The 22,808-nt window shown below is 43.9% G+C and overlaps 1 protein-coding gene across 4 annotated transcripts in view; it reads right to left on the bottom strand.

The window, feature by feature from the left end:
* Positions 1-19,336, bottom strand: part of LOC147748347 (C-type lectin domain family 4 member G-like) — a 109,867-nt gene extending 90,531 nt beyond the window's left edge. For all 4 annotated transcript variants that reach the window (XM_086936417.1, XM_086936418.1, XM_086936419.1 and 1 more), the window contains exons 1-2: positions 19,222-19,336; positions 13,005-13,148 (exon numbers count right to left, since the gene is read on the bottom strand). In XM_086936417.1, coding sequence (XP_086792543.1) covers positions 13,005-13,148; positions 19,222-19,300 — 223 coding nt within the window. In that variant the 5' untranslated portion in view covers positions 19,301-19,336. The remainder of the gene's footprint in view (positions 1-13,004; positions 13,149-19,221) is intronic.
* Between the last annotated feature and the right edge of the window lie 3,472 nt (positions 19,337-22,808).

Raw genomic sequence — 22,808 nt, 5'->3', positions numbered from 1 at the left:
GTTTTCTTATTTTTAGTATTAGTCTCTCGTTATGTTTAAGGGATGGAGTAAGGTTACATTCAGAATATTAGTTAGAGAGTGGTCCAAGGTATGTCTTCGTTCAGACCATTACTGTCACTAGATAACCTGTGGATCCACCGTTGTTCCTTGTAGAACAACCCTTCTTTGGAGGTATATGGGCAAGCTTCCAGAATGAGCCATTGAATTGAGTCTGGGGTGTGATTTCGTTCTAGGAAATGCTTGCACATTTTTGTGTTGTCCTTTTTACATCTGAAGTTACTGCGGTGTTCAGAAATTCTGGTTTTAACATTGCGTGTCGTCATGCCAATATAGTACAGATTGCATGGGCATATGATTAAGTAAATGCAGTTAGTACTGTTACAATTTGTGTGGTTTCTCATTTCCCATTTAAATGATTCGGATAGGGTGATGCATTTGTACTTTTTTGTGAATGGGCATGCTGCGCAACTACCGCACGGGTAATGGCCCGTTACAGGTGGTAGATTCCATAGAGTATTTTGTCTGTTTGGTTCATTTCTGGTCTTCGGTCTAGTATGGATCAAGATGTCTTTCATGTTTTTGGACCTTTTGAAGGCGAACCTTGGTTGGTCTATATTTAAGGTACCAGTATTAAGTATGTGCCAGTGGCGTTTCACTATTTTTCTTATCTGGTTGGATTTTGGAGTGAATGTGGTCACACATGTCATTGGTTGGGGAGCCGTGGGGTTTCTTTCTCTTGGTTCTATTAAACTCTCCCTATTGTTGTTTTGTGCCCTCTTCATACTTCTTTTTATGTCTCTGGTTGGGTACCCTCTTTCTCTCAAGTTTCTGGACAGTATAGCAGACTCCGTTTTGTAATTAGCCATAGTGCTACAATTGCGTCGTATTCTTAGGAATTGCCCAAATGGGAGGTTGGATCGCAGGGCTTTTGGGTGATGGCTAGTATAGTGTAAGAGGCTGTTGCAGTCTGTGCTTTTCTTGAATAGAGTAGTGCTAAGAGATCCCCCTTCAATACTTATTTTCAGATCAAGAAATGCTATCTGGTTATCAGAAGCTGTTATAGTGAAGGCTAGATAGGGATTCAGACTGTTGATCCACTCAAAGAACTCATTGTATGAGTCTTTGTTACCTGACCAGAAAATCAGGATGTCGTCTATGTAACGTCTCCATAGTCTGATATTTTCTTAAAGTGCTAATATTACCCACTAGTCCCTACTAAACATACATAAGAGTGTTTTTTGAATCACTAGACCTTAGTGGTAATTTTCGCAATAACGACGAAGGAATACGAATGTTATTTAAAGGATTCAAGCCTTTGCTCTACGTATCAGAACTGATAAGCATTCATTGAATAAACACTCAGAAAGCCTCTTAAACGTTTTATTTACACACTCTGAGCCTTTTTGCACATGCAAAGATGGCCACCACTATAGAGAACCAATGAGAGGCATTCTGACTTAAAGATATAAACAGGAAGTCCGAGCAGCCTATCCATCCACCCGGTTCCAGCGGCGATGGGTAGGTGATATACACGCAGCTCAGGACACTACCAAGTAAGTGACTCCTCCAGGAGGAATCTTTAGAGCGCGACAATGCTTTAACCCGACTTCCATTGCCTAGTGCTTAGTATAACACGATATAAAGGGACAGCGCATATCACCAAGTTACATTTCGCCCGCGCAAACACCGGGCGCCTAATAGACACTGAGCCCATACAGCCGCGATCTAATGTAAGCAGACATGGAAAGCACCGTGATATACCGCTACCGCGCTATACCAGTTAATGTTTGTGCAACTCAGGCCGGTGACAGCTTCACCTTTTAACAGGCGCGGAACAGACGTTCTTGGTAGAGGACGCCGGCATGGCAAACACTCCGAAATATTGCTACCGCTTTATATCGGACAGTGTATTGCAAGTCAGGCCGATGACAGTTTCACCTTTCCTTTTTTTCAACGGGCGCATGATAGACGCCTTCCCATACAGGACCCTACTGAGGCATGATACAATACAAGCAACAAGACACATTCTGCCATTCTACAGAGAACCCGGGTTGATATACAGAGACTTCTATCCCAATGAGTCACATGCCTTTCAATAACACTCCACCAGTAATATTGCCCTAACAAGCACAGATAAAGTGAAAATAAGGACAGACAAAACCTAGACATCCATTGTCCTTCAGTAACAATCCCAGCAATTTGTAGTCTCAGTGCAGTCCAGACAAAATATCCATGATGTTTAACTTTTTTGACTGATGAATGAGTCTCTATATAATTGTAACGTTCATCAATGAATTTGTAACAACCAGCAGCATTTATAGATGTTCCCCCTATACACACAGCCTTATGGTGGAAGATCTCCCTGAAGCTTTACCCGCTGGATACTGTCGTTGTTTGTTTGTTTTTAACCTTAGGTGAGTTTTGAGTAGTTGTAGGATACCACATTGGTACTCTAAAACTTTTTAGTTTGGTTTTATATATTCACAAGTCACTCTCACAGAACCACTTTTTGAAGAGTGCCTGCTACACTTGTGCAATGGTGTTGTGACACGCACCGACCATCACTGGCATGCAAAAGTGCACAATTATGACAGTCAATGATGTACTTTTCTATTAACAGCTCGTTGTGATATGCATCTGCCTTTTTCTCCCAACAGGTATTGACAAATCGCAACGCAAGCAGGGTAATATAATAGTGTTATCCTTCCGTAATACACATATTGTGTCAGTCATAGGAGCATACATACACCACATCCTATATCAATTAGTGTAGACAGTTTTGCTCACATTTAGATACCTGCTAATATAGTCAATCATGGTCCTGAAGAATCGCTAGATATATTCCCTATAGCGTGAAACATGTCGACCTGACTAAAACAATCTCTGGTTCTGAGTTGGAAACATTATTTTCCATCACTCCCCTCCAGGGCAATCGTTTTTAACCGAAGCAGTGGCCCTCTGAATAAAGTTACCTTGGCACCACTAGCTTTATTTTAATTCACTATACCCACGTCTACCACCTGTTTCTGGCCCCATACCCACACTTCATCTATACAGCAGTTGGAAAAAGATCTCCGCCAAAGAGCCCCTCTTTGAGGTGTTGCCCGTTGGGTATTGCACCGCCGACCCAACGAGGAGCAAGCCCAAATGATGAAGCATGACACCTGAAAGGGTGTGTGAGGGCATTAAATCCAACAAAATGGATTCCCAGGGTGAACCTCTGACCACCCTCTCATAATCCATACACATCACGGACTGTATCATCCTGTTTTTTGGTTTTTGTTTCATGTTAGGAACAGCACGACAACTTTTTGCATAGATGCATGCCTCATTGCCCTGGACACGAGGTTCATGTCAAGGGTGAGGAGGCACGTTGTTTGATACCAAACTCAACATATTTAGATGGTATAATTATGGAGCTAATGAACCTGGGTCTGCCTGGGTGCAAGCCCATGTTATCCTATGGATCGCCTATCATTTATAGTGTACTTTAATGGTAAAGGCCACTACACGGACATATCAGCTAGACCTTATATGCCCACAGCTTTAATATAAGGCACCCTGCCTTCTGGGCTCAAGAGACCTTCCCTAAGGGTGACTGACATATATTAAAAGCAGTGTATTGACTTTGCCACACAAAGTGAGGGCAAAGTCGAATGAAATAGTTTACACTGTTCCTGCAGTCTGCAATGACAGTCCTGCAGTCATGAGTTCATTTGGGTCACTCAGCGTGGCACAAACAGTGCTGCAAACCCTGGCGACCCCTCTACCACCCATGTACCAAATTCTAGGGACTAATTAGGGGGTAAAGTCCTTGTCAATTGGGGTTGTCAATTCACACATATCAGTTTTGGGGAGAGAGCACTGGCACTGGGGCCTGGGCAGCAGGCTAGAGTATACGTTCTGATTAATAACCATCAGCACTGGAGGAAGAAATGTGAAATGACCATACAGGGAGGGCACTTTCCTACACTGAGCATCTGCAAACTACAAATATTTATTCCTGGGTAGTGTGAAACATGTAGTTCATTCCTATGTACAAACTGGCCCTACCCTTAGTGAGAAAGTGGAAATCAGTCCTTCATTTTAATAGGCATGTGGAAAATATCAATATCTACTCTACCGAACTGTTCAGTACTTCTCACCAAAACAGTATGTCGGAATGAAAGTCCCTTAATATTTTGGTCAATGTGCTTTGATACTAATTATTCTGCACTCATATTCCACTAATTCCTTGGGTTAGAACTCAAGTCCTCTTTGCCCTTTGAAGAGGTTTTACAATGCATAAGTTTAAGTTTTTTAAAGTTTATTTCAGTTTAGAACGGCAGCCAACAAAATATATTAGTCATTAGGAAATCAATTTGAAAGGAATGCCCCATTTACACCTCTCCCAAATTGTGATTTGGTGTAGGTCAGAAGACCCGTTTTATGAGTCCCAAAACGTTAACTGACTTGTAAAATGAGTTTTATACAAAAGAAAAATATATTTTTCATTCGCAAAACCAGTGATTTGTGAATCACATGATTTTTCCTTTTGTAAATCAGGTCCAAGACGATGCTTATCAAACAATATACCTGAATGACATAATATTTAAAACCAACATCTAGCCTTCCTGGAGCTAGCTAAAATCCACAGCCTCTTCCATTGTTGTCTTCTAGTTACCATTGAATAATATCCTTAGCTAACAGTGTCCCTATTAAAATGGACATATAAATCTATATACATAAAATCTTAATAGTATGCCTAGACAAGGTAGGTACATGTTCTTTCTTGCAGTGGGATGTTAGACCAACTTCCAATATTCAATTGTAATGGTGAGCCTCAACTCCTTAGATTTATATAAAACATATAATATTTGATCATATATCCCTCTGAACAAAAGTCACTAGCCCTTTTGTACACCAGGTCCAAGACGACGTTTATCAAACAATACGCATGAATGACATAATATTTAAAACCAACTTCTAGCCTTCCTGGAGATAGCTAAAATCCACAGCCTCTTCCATTGTTGTTTTCTGGTTACCATTGAATATTTTTCTTAGCTAACAATCAGGTAGATTCATCAAACTTTTTGCGAGCGCAAACGATGCAAATCGCAAAAATCAGCCGTTTGCGCCCGCAAAAATTGCATTTGGGATTCATCAATGGTTCATGCTCTTGCAATTTAAGATTTCGCAAATAATTGTGAGTTCTCAAATTGCGATTGCATTTAAGAAATCGCAATTTGCAATTTCTTATAGGCAATGCATGAACCATTTTAAAATTGCGAATTCGCAATCCTGGGCCGCTATTTACCGTGAAGTCTAACTAGTGCATTTTTCTAAGTTGCATGTTACATACACACATGTCCTTTGGAAATGTGTGTGTGCAACATCAGTGTACATTTCCATTTCAGGGGTGCTACAGGGTGTCCTTTGGACACCCTGGCACCCTTGAAATCGCATCCTTATTCGCGAATCGCTAATTGCTAATCGCAAATAAGGATTGACTCCCCATTCATTTCTATGGGCCTAGGAATGAATGGGAAATCGCATCCTTATTTGCGATTAGCAATTTGCGAATCGCAAATAAGGAAGCAGTAGAAATCGCAAAAAATATTGCGATTTCTACATGCATCCCGTTTTGCGAGTCTTTAATAGCGATTCCTTAAAAATCGCTATTAAGGACTCGCAAAACGGCACTTTGATAAATCTGGGAGTAAGTCCCTATTAAAATGGCCATATAAAAACTATATAAATAAAATCCTAACAGCATGCCCAGACATGGTAGGTACATGTTTTTTCTTGCTGTGGGACGACACCCACCCACTCCGCCGTACACACGCTCGACCCCCATCTTCTCCGCCAGTGACCACGTCACCTTCAGCCACACCATCGAACTCCACTGGACCGACCACCATTGCATCCACTTCTCCTTCGAGAAACACACCGCACACAACCAACCGTTACGCATCCCACACGCAACTGGAAAAAAGTTACCCAATACCATCTCATCACCACACTCGCCCGAGACCTTCCACCCGAGCCCACCGAGACAAACGCAGCAGCCCACAACTTCAGACAATGGATTGACAACTGCATCAACACCCTCACCCCGACCAGGAAACCCTCCAACAGGCGCACCGACATGAGAGCCATGTGGTTCAACGCCAACCTCCAGAACTCCAAGCACACCTGCAGAAGACTCAAGAAGCAATGGCACAATGACAAGACACCAGACAACCACCCAGTCCTCATGAAAGCCAGACGCAAACACCACCAACTCATCTGATCCACCAAAAGAACCTCCTTCCAGGAAGCATCGACAACAACCCACACAACAGCAAAGAGCTCTTCAACATCGTGAAAGAACTCGCCTCCCCAAGCTCCAGCTCCAATAATGTACCGCCATCGCCAGAATTCTGCGACTCCCTGGCTACCTTCTTCCACCGCAAGATCGCAGACATCCACATCCACATCAACACCCAGACGCCGACTGCAGACACCAACACCCCCACAACACAACGATCCCCTGCTCTCCTGGACCAGCGTCAACGACGAAGACACTATCAAAACCATGAACACCGTCCACTCCAGCTCAAAGTCCGACCCATGCCCCCACCACATCTTCAACAAGGCAAGCTCCATCATCGCACCCCAACTCAGGAAGATCATCAACAGCTCCTTCGAGACCGCCACCTTCCCAGAGAGCATGAAACATGCCGAGATCAACGCCCTTCTCAAGAAACCCAAGGCAAACCCAAAGGACCTCACGAACGTCCGACCCATCTCCCTGCTCCCGGCAAAATTAATTGAGAAGACCGCCATCAGACAACTGACCCACTTCTCGGAGGAGAACAATGTCCTAGACTCCTCACAATCTGGCTTCCGCAGCAACCACAGCACCGAAACCGCCCTCATCGCCACCACTGACGACATCAGGAACATACTGGACAAGGGCGAAACTGCGGCCCTCATCCTCCTGGACCTCTTGGCCACCTTCGGCACCGTCTGCCACCTCACCCTGCGCACATGCCTCCATGACGCAGGGATCCGAGGCAAAACCCTGGACTGGATCACCACCTTCCTCACTGCCAGAACCCAGAGTGTCCGCCTCCCCTCGTTCCGATCCGAAGCTACCACGATCACCGGTGGCGTACCCCAAGGATCATCCCTCAGCCTGACCCTTTTTAACATCTACATGGCACCGCTCGCCATCATCGTCCGAGCACACCACCTCAACATCGTCTCGTATGCCGATGAAACCCAGCTGATCCTCTCCCTCACCAAGGACCCGGCCACCGCCAAATCCAACCTCCATGAGGGAATGAAGGCCGTCGCAGATTGGATGAATACCAGCCGACTAAAACTGAACCCAGAAAAGACGGAGGTCCTCTTCCCCGGCTCCACCACCTCTGCATGTGACGACTCCTCATAGCCCACCAGGCTGGGAGATGCCCCGACTCCCACGAACTACGCATGCAATCTGGGGTTCATCCTGGACTCAACGCTCTCTATGACCCAGCAAGTCAACATGGTTTCCTCCTCAACACCCTCTGCATGCTCCACAAGATCTTCAGATGGATCCCCACCGAGATCAGGAGAACGGTCACCCAAGCACTTGTCAGCAGCAGGCTGGACTATGGCAAGAAACCATGGCTACACTTCAGAAGAGACTCCAACGCATACAAAATGCCTTTCTCACGCCTCAATCTCGGACTCCCTCGCCACATCAACATCCACCTAAGAGATCTGCATTGGCTCCCAGTCAACAAGAGGATCACCTTCAAGCTCCTCACCCATGCTCACAAAGCACTCCACAATGCAGGACCAGCATACCTCAACGAACGACTGTCCTTCTACACCCTGAACCGACAGCTTCGCTCCGCAGACCTCGCTCTTGCCTCCGTCCCACGCATCCGCCGAGCGACCACAGGTGGAAGATCCTTCTCCCACCTCACCTGAGTGATCGGTAACACTCTCCCCTCCCACCTGCGCCAGACCCAGGACCTGCTGACCTTCAGGAGACTCCTCAAGACCTGGCCATTCGACCAGTAGCTGCCCATCCTTCCACCCTTAGCGCCTTGAGACCCTTGATTGATTGATTGATTGATCAACATTAGACCAACTTCCAATATTCAATTGTAATGGTGAGCCTCCTCTGCTCAGATTTATATAAAACATAAAATGCATGATCCTATATCCCTCTGATTGAAAAGTTACTAGCCAAAGTAGTTCTTGGTATCACAACCCTGCTGTAAACATTTAAGAACAGAACATTATTTGTCAGGAGCGCCACTGTGTTTGAAACTAAGGATCTAATTTGTTGGGGACATGGTTCAAAGGGTTTGTAATCGGGCAGTGCAGTCATGATGCATATAGCTGCATTTTCTTGGACACGCCTTCAAAATATTTTATGTTGACCTTCAGTTCGCGCTATTCTACTCATCATATAATGTACCTGCATTAACAAAAACGCAACATGCCATTTTTTCAGACAGTTTTTCCCAGCATGTCATGTTGGCCTTTTGTTTGGGGGTGGTGGTTATTTAGCGCAAGCTAGATCCGAAGGTATCAGAGCGCTTTACATGAGCATCAGATGCATAACATATGGACACATTCATTTTTATGTTGTTTTTGTTGGTTAGGCCTGGGGAGATTACATGATTTGTCCAGAATCACAGGATGTTGAGCGTCCCTGCAGAGACTCGAACCTGGTTCCCCAGCTCCGAGTTCAACTGCTCTAGCCGTTAGGCCACATCCTCTCTGCCTTTAAGGAAGCACAGCATGGTATGTATGAGGTGGAGGTTACCAGCATGTTAAGTCTCCTTCTTTGCCAGTGAAGTTGTGTAAAGTTCGCAATTTTTGCAATGGCTGCAAAGGTTTCTGATTTCACTTCTCCATAGCTAAGATGTTTCCACTTTTCAAGGTTATTTATAATGCCTCATCCTGGACCCCACGGTATACTTGGATGTAAAATTGGCCTTCGGAAAAGTCAATATTGCACCTTGCAGAATATTCCCAGAAAAACATACCTCCCAATTCAGAATTCCTTAGGCCAGCTTGAGGGGTAAAAATGTTAACGCTTGTTAAAAATGCATGATTTCTCCCGTTCTACTTTGCAAATCTTGGAATAAAAATTCCAGACACAAATTTCTCCAGTTTTTCCCTACAGGGATTTGTGTGTGGAAAAGTCAAGTAAAATGGTCCCCCTAACTCAGAACGGCACACCTGGGGCAAACAAGATATTGCTCTATTTACAAACTCAGAATGATGATGTTTAATAATTTCCACTGTAATTCAACCCGACAGGGGCGGCTCTAGGCTCATTGTGGCCCTGGGCAGGGAGCGTAGGTAGGAGGCCCTGGAAGAGGGGGTCCGAACGAGGCAGAGCCCGGAGGCCAGTGAAGAGGGGGGGGAGGGGGTCAGGGTGTTTGGAAGTGGAACAGAGCTGGAGGTCGCCAAGCCCCTGCCAGGGGCCGCCACGTAAATTTGTATAAATCCTCAGAGGATTATTATATTAGGGATATATATTGGCGTGGTGGCCCCTGGGGTTTGGTGGCCCTGTGCAGGTGCACAGCTTGCACATGCCTAAGGCCGCCCCTGAACCCGACCAAGCAGCCGAAGGTATTCAGAATACTTTTCTAGAAGTTTACGTTCTGCAAAACTTTTCCAAGCACAGTGGCAAATGTCTTTCAGATTGCTATTAAATGCAATTTTAGCTTTTGCTGTGTTTTTCTATGCACAACGCCGTTGCACAGGAAGAGAATACCAACTGCCTCGTTTAGAGTTGGGTGGTAATAGGACATCCGGCCCATCCACCCAGCTTTCACTTCTCCTGCTTCCTTTAGACTGTGTAATCGCAGCTTTGTAATAGCAGGTTTTATGTATGGTAATTCATGATCGGGGTGACAGCCAATATTGCTATAATACGATATTTATTGCAACGATTCTTATGCTGGCATTTGGAGACCAGGGGTGGGCGGATCTCATGGAGTTTTACCCCGAGGAATTCTGTGGAGTTACCCAAAAACTCTGCGAGATTCTGCAGAGCTCTGTGAGTGGTGGAATTCTGGTCTGTTGCGCTGCTCGTGCTAAATTTTAGTGCTGGGAGCATGTTGTGTACGGTAAAATCAACACGAATGGCACCATGCGGCCCGCCAGAGTGTGTCGCTTCTTTAGTTTCTGCTGCTCGAGTAGATGTTCTGCTCGAGCGCAACATTCACAACACGAGCTGCAACTTTCTCTTTTTTTTTTATTTCAAGATTCTTTATTGAAAAATTTTCAGATATGATTCAGATACACTACAGTGGTAATGCGGGGGCACATACAGATGAGTTACAGACGAGTTGTGGTAAACAGTCGGCTTAAAGGCTTGGTTACTGATGTAGGTAGTCGGTGTCTATGTAGGCCCCTAGAGTCTGGAAGGAAGTGTGAAAGGAGGAAAGGAAAAAGAAGAGAGAAGGGGTGGGGAGGGCAGATCTCTCCCAGGTCGTTGCTCCTAGTTTTGGTTGTTTGCTGCCTGTGGCATCTGGCCTGTGGTCTGTCTACGGGGGTTTGTGTGACCCTAAGTGTGCATCCAGGGCGGCCCACATCCCGCTTCTAGCTTTGTGGCTGGCTGAGTGCTTTGCTGTGATATTGTCCGCACCTCTCAGGAAGGTCACCCAGTTGATCCATTTTTTAAAGGTCACTTTGCTAGTGCATTTCTAGTTCGCTAGGATAGTTTTGACCGCCGCTGTGAGTAGGAGGTCTACCAGTTCTCTATCCTCCCTAGATTCTAGGTCTAGGGCCATGAACGCGGGGGCTATTCCATTAAGGCCTTGCTGTATTGTTCCCCCCACTTCTGTGTTGATGAAGTTGCTCACTCTGCTCCAAAAGGGCATGACCTTTGGGCACTCGTAAATGAGGTGGGCCAGGTCCCCCTTTTCCTTATGGCAGTTCCAGCATGTGTCATTCTCTGTGGCCCCTACTGTAGCTAGTGGGCCGGTGTCCAGAACATTCTGTGCAGTAACCTCAATGCGAGCAGTAGTGACCGGCCGCGACCGCATGATTTGAGAAATCTTGCTGGTAGGCCTTCTAGCGCTTGTTTTTTTTCGCTCACGCTTGTCAACCAAGCCACAAGCAAGAAAAACTGCCATGCGACGATTGGCATAGCTTTTGCCAAACTCAGCGCTACAAGGAGAGCGCAGAGTAGGCAAAACTCTGCGAACTCTGCTGGCAGAGCAGTTTACTGCCTACCCCTATTGGAGACTCTCCCCATAACTGTTCAAATGTAAATGGGCAGGTATGTTTTATCTTTTATTAAGAGCTGCAAAAGATGACAATTGGCCCTGCTCTTCATTTAATCCTGCTTGGTGGGTGGCTTTGAAAAATGAAATGTATGCTGGTCACTCTCCTACTGGCACTATTAACTGGCACACGGACAGGCATAGTGCAGGTTCATCAAAAGCACTTTGTGCATATGAGAAGTGAAAGTTACTGGTGGCCTGTGACTTGGTTAGAGGACGCATAGCCTAGACCATGCCAGCTGCTTTGCGGTTTGCCAACCATGCTCTAAATCAGGTGCAGAGTACATTTTATGCAGAACCACTTTCTTAGAGCTAATTGAGGATACCTATAATATAAATTAGCGCAAAAGTCCAACTTTCCAGGTGTTAGTGTAAAACCAAAAAACTTACAATCTTCTGGAAGTTGCTAAATTGTCTACAGAATTTTACAAAGCTTTCAGAAAAGAAAACTTCACAACATACTAAGACTGTTCTGCAGTCCCAACAGCATAGAATCCTTTCAGTGAAATCTGCATGAGACGGGCTCCTCCCACAAGTAAAGTTTGAAAACATAAGGGAAAACACAACATTTTCCTTTGTAGAACTGCCACTCTAACCAGGTACCAAATTTTCTTACAGAACCAAATCTAGCCCACGCTGGAGCACTCCTGTGGGAATTCTTCCGGATCTGCTCTGTATGTACTACTGAACAAGGGCAGTCTGAACTCGTAGACGTGGGGCAGAGAGGATAATCTATAAATACCATGGGGCAGATTTATGATGCCCTTGCGCCGCAATTGAGTCACTTTATTTGACGCAACTGCGGCGCACACAATGCGCCCTATTTACAACAAGACGCATCTAGGAGATGCGTCACGTTGTAAAGCCCTGCGCCATAAGGAGGCGTTTCTGCACAGGAACGCCTCCTGAAAGTGGCTGAGGGAAATCTATGAGATTTCACTCAGTCACTTTCAGGCCAATGCTGCGTCAAAACCCTGCGCCTGCTTGAAGGAGGCGTAGGTCTTGATGCAGCATTGTGTACATGGGGCACCCCCGAGCCTTGCTGGAGCTGCGTCGTGCTTGCGACGCAACTCCAGCAATGCGCCACATTTCCGGCACAGATGCGTCACGCATCTGTGCCGTTTTTGCACCATGGTGTGCCGCATTATAAATGCGTCGCACCATGGGTGGCGAAGCTGTGGCGCACTGTGGCGCACGTTAACTGGCGCATCCCTGGGGATGCACCAGTTAACATAAATCTGCCCCCTTATATTCCCCTATCTGCAGTTATTGATACAGAAGAGAGAGAAGAAAATGTCCATTCTGTGTTTTAAGGAGGCTCAGAGAGTCCTTCTAACCTTCACGGCTGCTTAAGTGAGATGTACCTGTTTTCTTCACAGTGCATACCACCGTCCCAGCCATTGTTACAGTTTGACTGAGTGAAAAATGAATTCCAACTGCTGCTGATCACGCTTTTAGCTGCTCTGCCTCACAATGTATGTGTCAGAGACTTTATACTTTTACTTTTCTAAACAATCGTATTATAAAACTGTGATGCAGAATGCTAATAAACTCTAATTCATATCGGGCAAAAGGTTGCTGAAAGATGAAGCATCTAAAATGACTTTTAAACATTAGCTGGGATGCTATTCGCTTCCCCAAATGACATCCTGACCAGACTGATGCCCAGACACCTCCCTCCTAAGAGTGTCTGGCTGGCTGCAGACATGCCAGGGAAGCACGCCATGTCTTACTCACATCTGCCTGCTTTCACTTCCCCCTTGGCCCTCCTCAAAGTTTCGATTCTCGGCTCCTGGAAAGAGTTTTCTCGGTTTCGCTCCTCAGCTCCAGCTGCAAGAACGTCTTGATAAATGTTGCTGTAGCTGTCATCGTCATTGGTACCTGGATGAGAAGGAATAGAGTTAGTGATAGGAGAGGGTGTGCAATGTTTCTATTGCATGATTCTCAGTTTGTAATCACGAGTGTCCAACATAGGCCCAGGTAGACAGATCAATTCCTCGATTTCAGGCTATGCACATTTGTGACATTTACATGTATAGAATCTCAATGGAAATTAACACTATATTTACTACCAGCGTCTGAGCAAGGATGCTTCAAGAACACCATGGCTGTAGACCACAATTACTTGAAAGATGGTTCAGGTAATTGTGGTCTACAGCTGGTAGGACTGTGTTCAGGATCAGCAGCAACAAGTGGAGGTTTTTGGGTTAGTTCATGTAAAGTTTATAGGTAAAAGAAGAATGGAGCACTTTTCCAAGAAGAGAGTCCCACCTTTGTGTGAAAATGAAAGAGAGCTGAGTTTGAAGTCAGCAAAAGCATGGTGGGTGTTATCAACTATTTTTGTGAACCTTAAGGTCTGGGTGAAGGTAAACAACCTTTACAACACAACTTTTACCACGCAGTGCCTTTACAACGCGGTATTTACAACACAAACCATTACAACGCATTGCGCTGGGGGGCGCTCTAGGATAGAGAATAAGTTTAATTTACTATCCAACACCTTCCCTAGTGTCCACGGGGACTGGTGTTGGAATAGTAAATTAAACTTTTCACTATCCAGCACCCCAAAGCGCTATGCGTTGTAATGGATTGCGTTGTAAAAACCGCGTTGTAAAGGCATGCGTGGTAAAAGCATGCTTTGTAATGTCATACATCCCTGGGTGAAGAACATTGATACCATAGGTCAAGGGTGTGGCCACAGGAACAGTTAGGATAGGCTGTGAGCTCAACAAGCTTTTGTTGTTTTGTTCCTAGGTGGCTGTGCTGGGAGATCAGGAAGTCTGGTAATGTGGTCAACAAGGCTCGTTTGATCTGTTCTTACATGACACCTTGTAACATCAATATCATACTTTGTAAGAACTTGTCTATCTTAGTTTAAAATATGTTGCTAGTATGTGGAAGGACTGTGCCTGCCAGGTCCCCTCAGTGTTGATTTGACAAGTTGATTCAGATCTAGACTCAGGGATCTAATTCTTTTCTGGATGTGCTTTCCAGATGTTTTCCACTATTTAAGTCATTCTGATCTAGATGTCCTCCATTTATATAATTTCGTCTGGTATGGTGCTCACAGGTACTTCTTTATATATGTCTTCTCTTCAGAAATGTCTTACAAATCTATTTCATCTTTATATATGCCCACCAGATTGTCTTGTTCTCTAATTTCATCTCTTATGTCTTCTTCTTTGTATATTTTATCTATGTGGTCTTCCTCTTGAAATATGTTGCCCACATACATTTCTTTTCTGGCTATATCCATCAGGTTGTCTCTTTCTCTAGCTACACCCTCCAGGTCTTCTTACCTTGATATGTCTTCTCTTATTAGATGACCTCCATATCCTTTTCCTCTTTTCTTAGTATGTGTACAGCACTTCCACCTCTTCGCTAAATATGTTCTTCAGATCTTCTTCTTCTACATCAACATCCTGTATATATTCTTCCTCATTTGCTAGGCTAGTGTATGTCTAGATCTACTCTATCATGTGTAAATCAAAAACGGGTTTTCTAGGTGTTTTTTTTAAATAAATATGTGTCCTCTAGACTTGCGTACAAAGACGGATTTCCAAATTTTATTTTATGTTTGAGAAATTGCTAATCGAGATCTTTTAAAATAGATGAGATTTGCTTGTACTACAAAACACCACCATAAATGTGTTTGATAAATGCAGCGTAATTTTTAGAGGAGGTATGATATTATCAATGAAGTCTTCTAGGAAGTCACTGTCGTATTTAAAGTAGGATAATTCAGTAGTTTGGTTAACAGCTCGCATGTCATAAGAAACATTTGATCCGTGGGAGAAGGCAGTGGTTTAGTTAATGGCTCTCGTGTCATAAGAAGCATTTGATCCTTTCATCTTTCTGAAGAGGTAGAGTTGAAAATGAGCTAATCTATAAATTGATCTACAAGTAGATTTAGTTCGAGGACTAAGTCTGGGAACATATTTTAGAGTGAGAAAAAAAGGTAAATAAATGGTTTGGTGAAGCACAGAGGAAAGGATTTCATCCCATTCATGGATGCTCATAATGGTTGATTTGGGATGTATGGTCAGGTTTTAAATTTGATGTGGACACAGTTATATGATAAATTCGGTTGCTTTAATTCGATTTTGCCAAAGAATGTGTTAAAATGACCTGTATCTTTAAATAATGTGCTTTTCAAGTTTATCCGGATCTGAGGGTTTCCTCCAACAAAATGTTCGGATTTAACATAGAAGTAAAGTGGTTGAGATCTTTGAGGCACACTACAGGATACATGTCTAAAAAAACGGCAGAGCTGAGAAGGTATTTAGAATAGCTAAATATATGACATAATCAAGGAAGGAATCCAAAGAAACCTTTAGGCAACAGACTTATAGAAAAGCACCTCTCGACTGTGCTGTAGTCATATTAAAGTAATGGTTGGTGCACACTTCTAAGCACCTGTTGCCTTTCGGTGTCACTGGTCACAGATTCAAAAACTATATTTCTTAAAGAGCAGTGCACTTGAACAAAGAAACTTTTCAGTCTTCTTTTATATTTCCTTTCAGTCCTTTATTTTCAAATCCAAATGAGATTTCAGAAACAGGCAGCCAACGTGTTTCGTTTGATATGGCAAGAAGCCACGAGAACTTCTTCAGGGCTCTGTAGATCAAACAAAAGGACTCTGTAGTCATTATCATCAGGCAATTTGCATGCTGGAGAAATATGTAACCAATCGGCGAAAGTCTACCTCCAACTCAGCATCAGGTCTACTTAATGCACCAAAAGTCGTATAAATGGGCAGAGGAATAAGTTACCTCAATCAATATTCATAATTCCTAGTGGGATAACAGCCTCCTTATAAGCGGTCGCTGTATTAAGGCGCTCATTAAGGCGGCGGTTATCCTGCCTTTAATCTGTAAGTCTATTTTTCCGTCTTTCTCTTCCTTCTTCTTACACCATTATGTGCTTTTTTCTCTCTTGTTCTCTGTCAATATCTGATGCAGAAAAACAAGGGCTGGTCCCTAAAAATTCGTGCTGGTGGCCCCCACCAGCAACTACTGCCTCAAATTAAGGTCTACCCTCTTACTTTAGATTAGGTTTTTAAATTTGTGATTACAACATGACTTTCATAAACGTGCTAGCTACTCTCCCAATCCAACACTTCTTACCACTATCCCTCCTTGTATGCCCCTACAAAAGTCTGTCACTCTACAGATTGCAGCTTGTGCAATGCCGATAATCTCACAAGTTCATATCTGTATGTTGTTACTGAACAACACATATGAGAACATTGTGTAACCCAACAATGCACATGTGCATGTGCGGTCACTAAACAATGCGTATGTGAATATATGTAAACTGTATTTAATTTAACTTGTTTAAACTGAACAATGCACATATGAATATGCTGTCACATATAATTTACATGCGAATGACAAGGTGTCACAGAAAAATGTACATGAACAGTCTCTGAACAATAGACGTGTGTGCTTACCTCCACCAAAAAAACATGAGCTCCTGGGGCTTTATCTTTCCCATCAGCAGAGACAAGCTATCCTCCTACACAAACATATTTCCTAGTTCATCTGCATGGCAATGTCTTTAAAGTCAACCAACCCATTTAAAATATACCTATGAATTCCCCCTTACTCTCTGAAGATTGGACAAATCACTTCTATTCTGGAAAGCATTATCTTTGTCACTTCTGACTGGTATCCGATTAGGGTTCTCATTAAAAAAAAAAGACTGCTAATACTTGAAATACTGCCATTGTCAAAGAACATCTGCTTGCTGGCTGTCAATTTATCAAATAACCGACTAGCTGGATGATATACTACAAATATTAGAGAAAGAAGGATTCAACTTTTTCAAACTTTTTGCTCTGCTAGAGGATCTCGACACGGTTGACTATACCAAGGGGAATCAAACTTCTTTAGACTTTACATTGGTTTTTGTAGTCTGATCTTGAGCTGTTTTTTATCCTTTCTTATCAACAGCACCAGGCTGAGAAGACTTGAGATTAAAGCTCACAAGAAAATGCACTTTCCTATGGTGTCCTCCGAGTTCAGTTTTAGCTCCTGCCATGTTCAATCGGTTCTTGGAGCCACTGAGTCTGGCCATAGAGAACAAAGGCTTATATGTACACCAATAATCGAAAGATACATAAATAAGCCTAACAACATCAATACCATGACTGTCTGTAGATGCCTGGACTTCTAGACAGCTGGAAGTTGGTTATTTTCTGTAGACTCAACCTTTCAAAACGGATTTAATCACCTTTACACTATCCTATACAAATAATTTCTTCCTCTCTCTACTGACTTTACTGAAGCTAGAAGGCTTTTCTTCTACAATATCTTCAATAGTGAAAACCCTTATCTTAACTCTTGATTTGACACCTACTCTTATTCCACAAATCAACAGAGTGGTGAAGCCCGTAACGTCTACTTACATTTCTCGAAAAACATCAAGCACTTCTTCAGGTTATGTGAAAACATATCTGTTGAAGCTCTCGCAGTCTCCAGGTTAGAGCCCTGGAATATTGTCTTTGCAGGTGTCCCGCAGACTTTATTTGTGGCAATCGAAGCATTCATTCTATGGCCAGACTGGGTGCTGCCTCGAGGAAATTCAGCCTCACCACGGCCATACCATACTTTGTGACCTGCACTGGCTTCTTATAACAGCTGAGGCCAATTACAAATGACGCTGCCTCACCTAAGAAGTGATGCAGCAAAACAGCTCCCCTGCCACCAGAGCCTCCCATCAGCTCAGGAGAACCAGCAAACCCCACAATAGAGACCTCCCTGCACCTAAATGTGATTGACAGTTCAAAAAGTCTTCTGCCCAACCAATCAATCAATCAATCAATCAATCATAACATTTGTAAAGCGCACTACTGACCCGTGAGGGTCTCAAGGCGCTGGGGGGAGAGGTGCTGCTACTGCTCAAATAGCCAGGTCTTGAGTAGTCTCCTGAAGGTAAGTAGGTCCTGGGTCTTTCGTAGGAGGATGGGGATGGTGTTCCAGGTTTTGGCGGCGAGGTGGGAGAACGATCTGCCGCCGGTGGTCGCTCTTCGGATGTGGCGGACGTGGCGAGAGCGAGATCGGCGGAGAGGAGCTGGCGGTTCGGGGTGTAGAAGGTGAGACGTCTGTTGAGGTATGCTGGTCCGGTGTTGTGGAGTGCCTTGTGAATGTGGCTGAGGGACTTGAAGGCCCAGATGCACTCTTTTACAGGGGCCACTTCAGAGGCCTGGAAATCACACCCTTCGCCGCCTAAATTTGACTCCCCGGGTTATGCTGTTCCGTGATGTTTCACAATACTTTCCTTATTCCGTCATATCTCTACATGGTTGTTTTGTACAATAGTAAATACTTTAGTAAAACTTCCTAACTTAAATATGGGAATGCTGTCACTGAATAAAGCACGTATAGACCACATGATACTAAATAAGTAATGCACGTGATCACGTCGTCACTGCATTATGAACTTGTGAACTTGATGACACTGGACAATAGAATAGGGAGTTACCGAGTAATGCACGCGAGAACTTGATGTCACAGATCCATGTGCCTAAAGAATGCATATGTAAACATGTTGTCAAAGAAACACGCACATTGAAACAGGCAGTCACTGACCATTGTGCATGGGAACATGACGTCACTCAACAAAGCACATACCATCTTGCTGTCACTGTACAATGCACAAGCAAACATACTGCCAGTGAATGATAAGATGCACATGCTATCACTGAACAATGTCCATGTGGACATATTTTCACTGAGTACTGGGTAAGACATCAAAACTACAATAATAACACATCACTCCGGCTTCTTTTTCCAAAGCCCATGCGAACAACCATATTGAAATACCACCAATTTCGGTCAACAAAAATCTCCACCCTGAGGTGCTGCAGTGACCACTTCCAGGCACTTCACGAGTGACCACACTCTGCTTCCCAACCTCCCATTCCTTCCTTCTGAATCTCCCGCCCCCTCACCTGCTTGGCCAGCTTCTCCTGTGCTCGTTTCAGGGGGGAGCGGCAAAGTGAGGCAGTTGCTGTACTCTGGAGGCTCCATGACCCAAAAGTGTGCTCTGATAGACTCAGTTCGATGCACAAGCTGGACAGTGGGAGGAGCTTAAGAGGAAGCGAAAGAGACAGAGAGGGAGAGAGAGAGAGATCTGGGAGAGGGAATATATCCACTCTGCTCATTTCCCCTTTTCGCTACATTTGTTTCCTGGGGGTGCTGGTTTCTATTCCTCCATCTCTTTTGTGATACAATGTATAGATACATTAATACAGATACATTTATACTGCAGTCGAATACTCTCAATTACCAATGGCACAAAGTAGTGCAGGTTGTAGGCCCATTGTCTTTCTTCCTGGTTGAAGACAACATGCCCTACCAAGGCTCCAGCTTTGGTTTTACTCTTAACCTATCTTCTTTCCTATGTTTATGTCTATGATTTTGCCCACACTTCCCTGTGCCGAGTACCAGAGCTCGCTGGTTTTCAGCTGTATATCTTGCACTTCCTGTTGGCCCCAGAGCCCCACAACCAGCTGACAAAGCCCCAGACCATCCTCACTTGTGGAGGAGTTTTGCTGACTTACAATTATGGCCTCAGCTACCTGGGTGCCTGGTCTTGACAGTGCTAATAGAAGTGGAGGATTAAACTGCAGATATGTTGAGGCGTAGGAGGTCAGCCATTGGGTCACTGTTGCTCACTCAGGCTCTCAGTTATGGGCACAAGCGCTGGAAAGAAAATATGCATTTATAAATATGATGTCTTGTGCTAAACTACAATTCCCAGAATCCTCAGGTATGGTAGACATTGTGAGGCTACACCTAAAATACTGCTTTGCATTTCTAGAGAGAATGTTAAGTGGGTTGGTTGTTTCAGGGTCAAAGCACAGCGAAAATTACATGTTAAGCTTTACAACGTGGATGCTGACAGTAAGGCTTGAAAGTTCTAATGTAATCAACTGGAAAGGAAACACATATAACAAAAGCTACAATAATAGTAACACCGGAAGACAGAATGATAAGACGTTTGTTTATCTGCAGTGTCTACAGCTAGGAATAATGACTATGAAGACAAAGGAATAGTGTGAGAAATTGAATTGTTGGTTGACTGGGATGTTTACCCTGCTCAAGCAACAGCCACAATCTCTGTCAGGGTGAACCACTAAAGTCAGCAAATTAACCTGTGCTTAACCCTCTGGTAGCTTGGCACAATGGCATTCTGGGTTTACTCAAGAGGAACCGTGTAAAGTATTTTATGCAGCATAAAGCAGTAATAAAGTGAAAACACAACACAAGAAAAATCCCACACAAATTTAAAAGAGTACATTATAATACATGATTTCAAACCAAATTGACAAAAATCCAATCAGTAGAATGATTGTTATGCATTTTTTAAATTTATGTTGAAAACTAGCACCTAAAAGATCAAAGCGCCAACCGCAGACATCTAGTTGCACGAGCCCGGGGCAAAGTTGAAAGTTATGGACTACCATGATGGAGCGCGGATCAGATGCAAGGAGTGGATTAGGCCAGGTCGGTGCTTACCTTCGGACTTAGAAGAAGTTTGATGCAAACATATCTGAGTATGTGAAGTTTAGCGGGGCAAGGCTGCAGGTGGTGTCCAGGAGGAAACATTGCCATTGAGGAGCACTGGACCAAGTCATGCTGACGATTTCTATGTTCGTACTTAGTCTGTTTTTGGAAGTCAAAAACCTCAAGTGGAGCAAAGCTGCAGGCTGTAGCGCACGAGAGTTCCCCAATGCCAGATACCCTTTCTTGGAGAAGCTGCTGAACAGGATTTGCTGCTGCAGAGAAGAAAGTAGCGGGAGCTGCTGTGAAGTCAGGCCCACCGGCAATGCACCTTGGGTAAATGGATGAGCCGGTAGGTCCCAATCTCCTCTCGGTTCTCAGATCAAACCAAGCACTATTTAGCCAAACATGTTCTAAATCAGACGTTTTGGGTTTTGATTATTTAGGCGCCACTTCCATGCATCCAGGACTACAGAGGCTACTTTGAGGGTCAGGATTCAACCAAGCTTGGTCCAGGACCAGGTTCAAGATTGTTGGAACCTTTTCTGTCCTTGAGGTTCTGACCAGGTGGCCAGCCAACTAGCCATTGAATTCACTGTGGTAGTCCTGGGTTTAAACAGCGGAACAGGGCTGAAGCAGCCAGACAGGCCACTGAGGGCTCAAGGCAGGCTTCAGACAGCAGGGCAGTCCTTCCAGGTGCAGTAAAGCAGTCTTCTGAAGTACACAGCAGGCCACAGCAGCAGATGGTCCTTTGAGAGTCATTTTGCAGTGCCAGAAAGTGAATTGAAGAGTGTGTCTGAGGGTCCTATTTTTATACTTGGTCCCTTCTGTGAAGTAGGAGAAGTTTCTAGAGATCTACTTTTGAAGTGCTTGTAATTTCCTGCCCCCCTCCCCCCCCCCCTTGCCCTGGCTGGCTCCAGCCTGACGTTAGGCACCATCGGCTAGTGTGAAATCCTTTGTATGAAGGTAAGGCACAGCTTATTGACTTGTCAGTGGGTATTTGTCCAGCTCCGACTGCCCTCCCCCAATTCTGCCATTGATGGCCAATCCAGGCACAACTAATCCCTTTATTGTATGACTGGGAGGAATATACAAAGACGAACTGCCAACTACACCCAGTCATGTGACTCAGAAAGAGGCTGCAGCACCAAATAGTTTGGCCAGGAAAATGTCAACTTTCTAAAAGTTTAACGTATTAAAAGGGGTTGGGTCCCTAAAGGCAGCTAGAATGAGCCTCTCTATTATGTAAAACAGCAATATGCTCTAGCTGTCTCTATACAAAAAAATGATTCTAAAAGCAGGGTCCAATATATTATTTTGGCCTTTGTTTTTATTCACTTATAGTCCATTATTCACTTGCACTCTTCGGTTTTGTAAACTTCTTAAAACTCATCTGTTTCCTGCTTGACGTTGCTGAACCGGCCTCTTGTTAATTGTTGGCGCCTGGACAAGCGCTGGGATGCCCTAGGGTAACTATGCGCTATATAAAACTCCAAATAATAATTATTCATTTCGACAAATAATACAGTTCATAACATATCATAAGCGGGCCACCGTCTCCGTTTTTTACACTCAAAACTGTTATATACATATAGCATAACCTACTGTGACAAATAGTCAAAGAAAAAAGAAAAGAATTCAAAGAAATACAAATACTTGTGACACTTCATGTGTATATTTTTTAAAACAAGAACTTTTTCAACCAGTCATCTAATCATGAATTCAACCAGCGGAGGCAATGAGTCACTTATTCAAAAAGTTGTCTCCTGCTCATGATAATTCTTGGGGACTGGGGAATCTACCAATTTTTTCCACTATTTAGTCCTTTTTCTGCAGGTTTATTTCCCAAGAGATCGTGTCGACACATTTCATACCCACTTATAAATAATGGGATTCTCCTCAGGATGAATGAACCTGTTCTGTAACTAGTCATGTATAAATCTGTTTTAATATCATTACTCCATATCACTCTCACTATACATTTTGATGAGTTCTTTCGACTGTATATCATAGATACCTTTGGTTATCTGTA

The sequence above is a fragment of the Lissotriton vulgaris genome, chromosome 1_1, assembly GCF_964263255.1.
Source record: "Lissotriton vulgaris chromosome 1_1, aLisVul1.2, whole genome shotgun sequence".
NCBI classification, from domain to species: domain Eukaryota; kingdom Metazoa; phylum Chordata; class Amphibia; order Caudata; family Salamandridae; genus Lissotriton; species Lissotriton vulgaris.
Note: the sequence above shows the minus strand (reverse complement) of the source record. Positions and strands in the feature narration are given on the sequence as shown.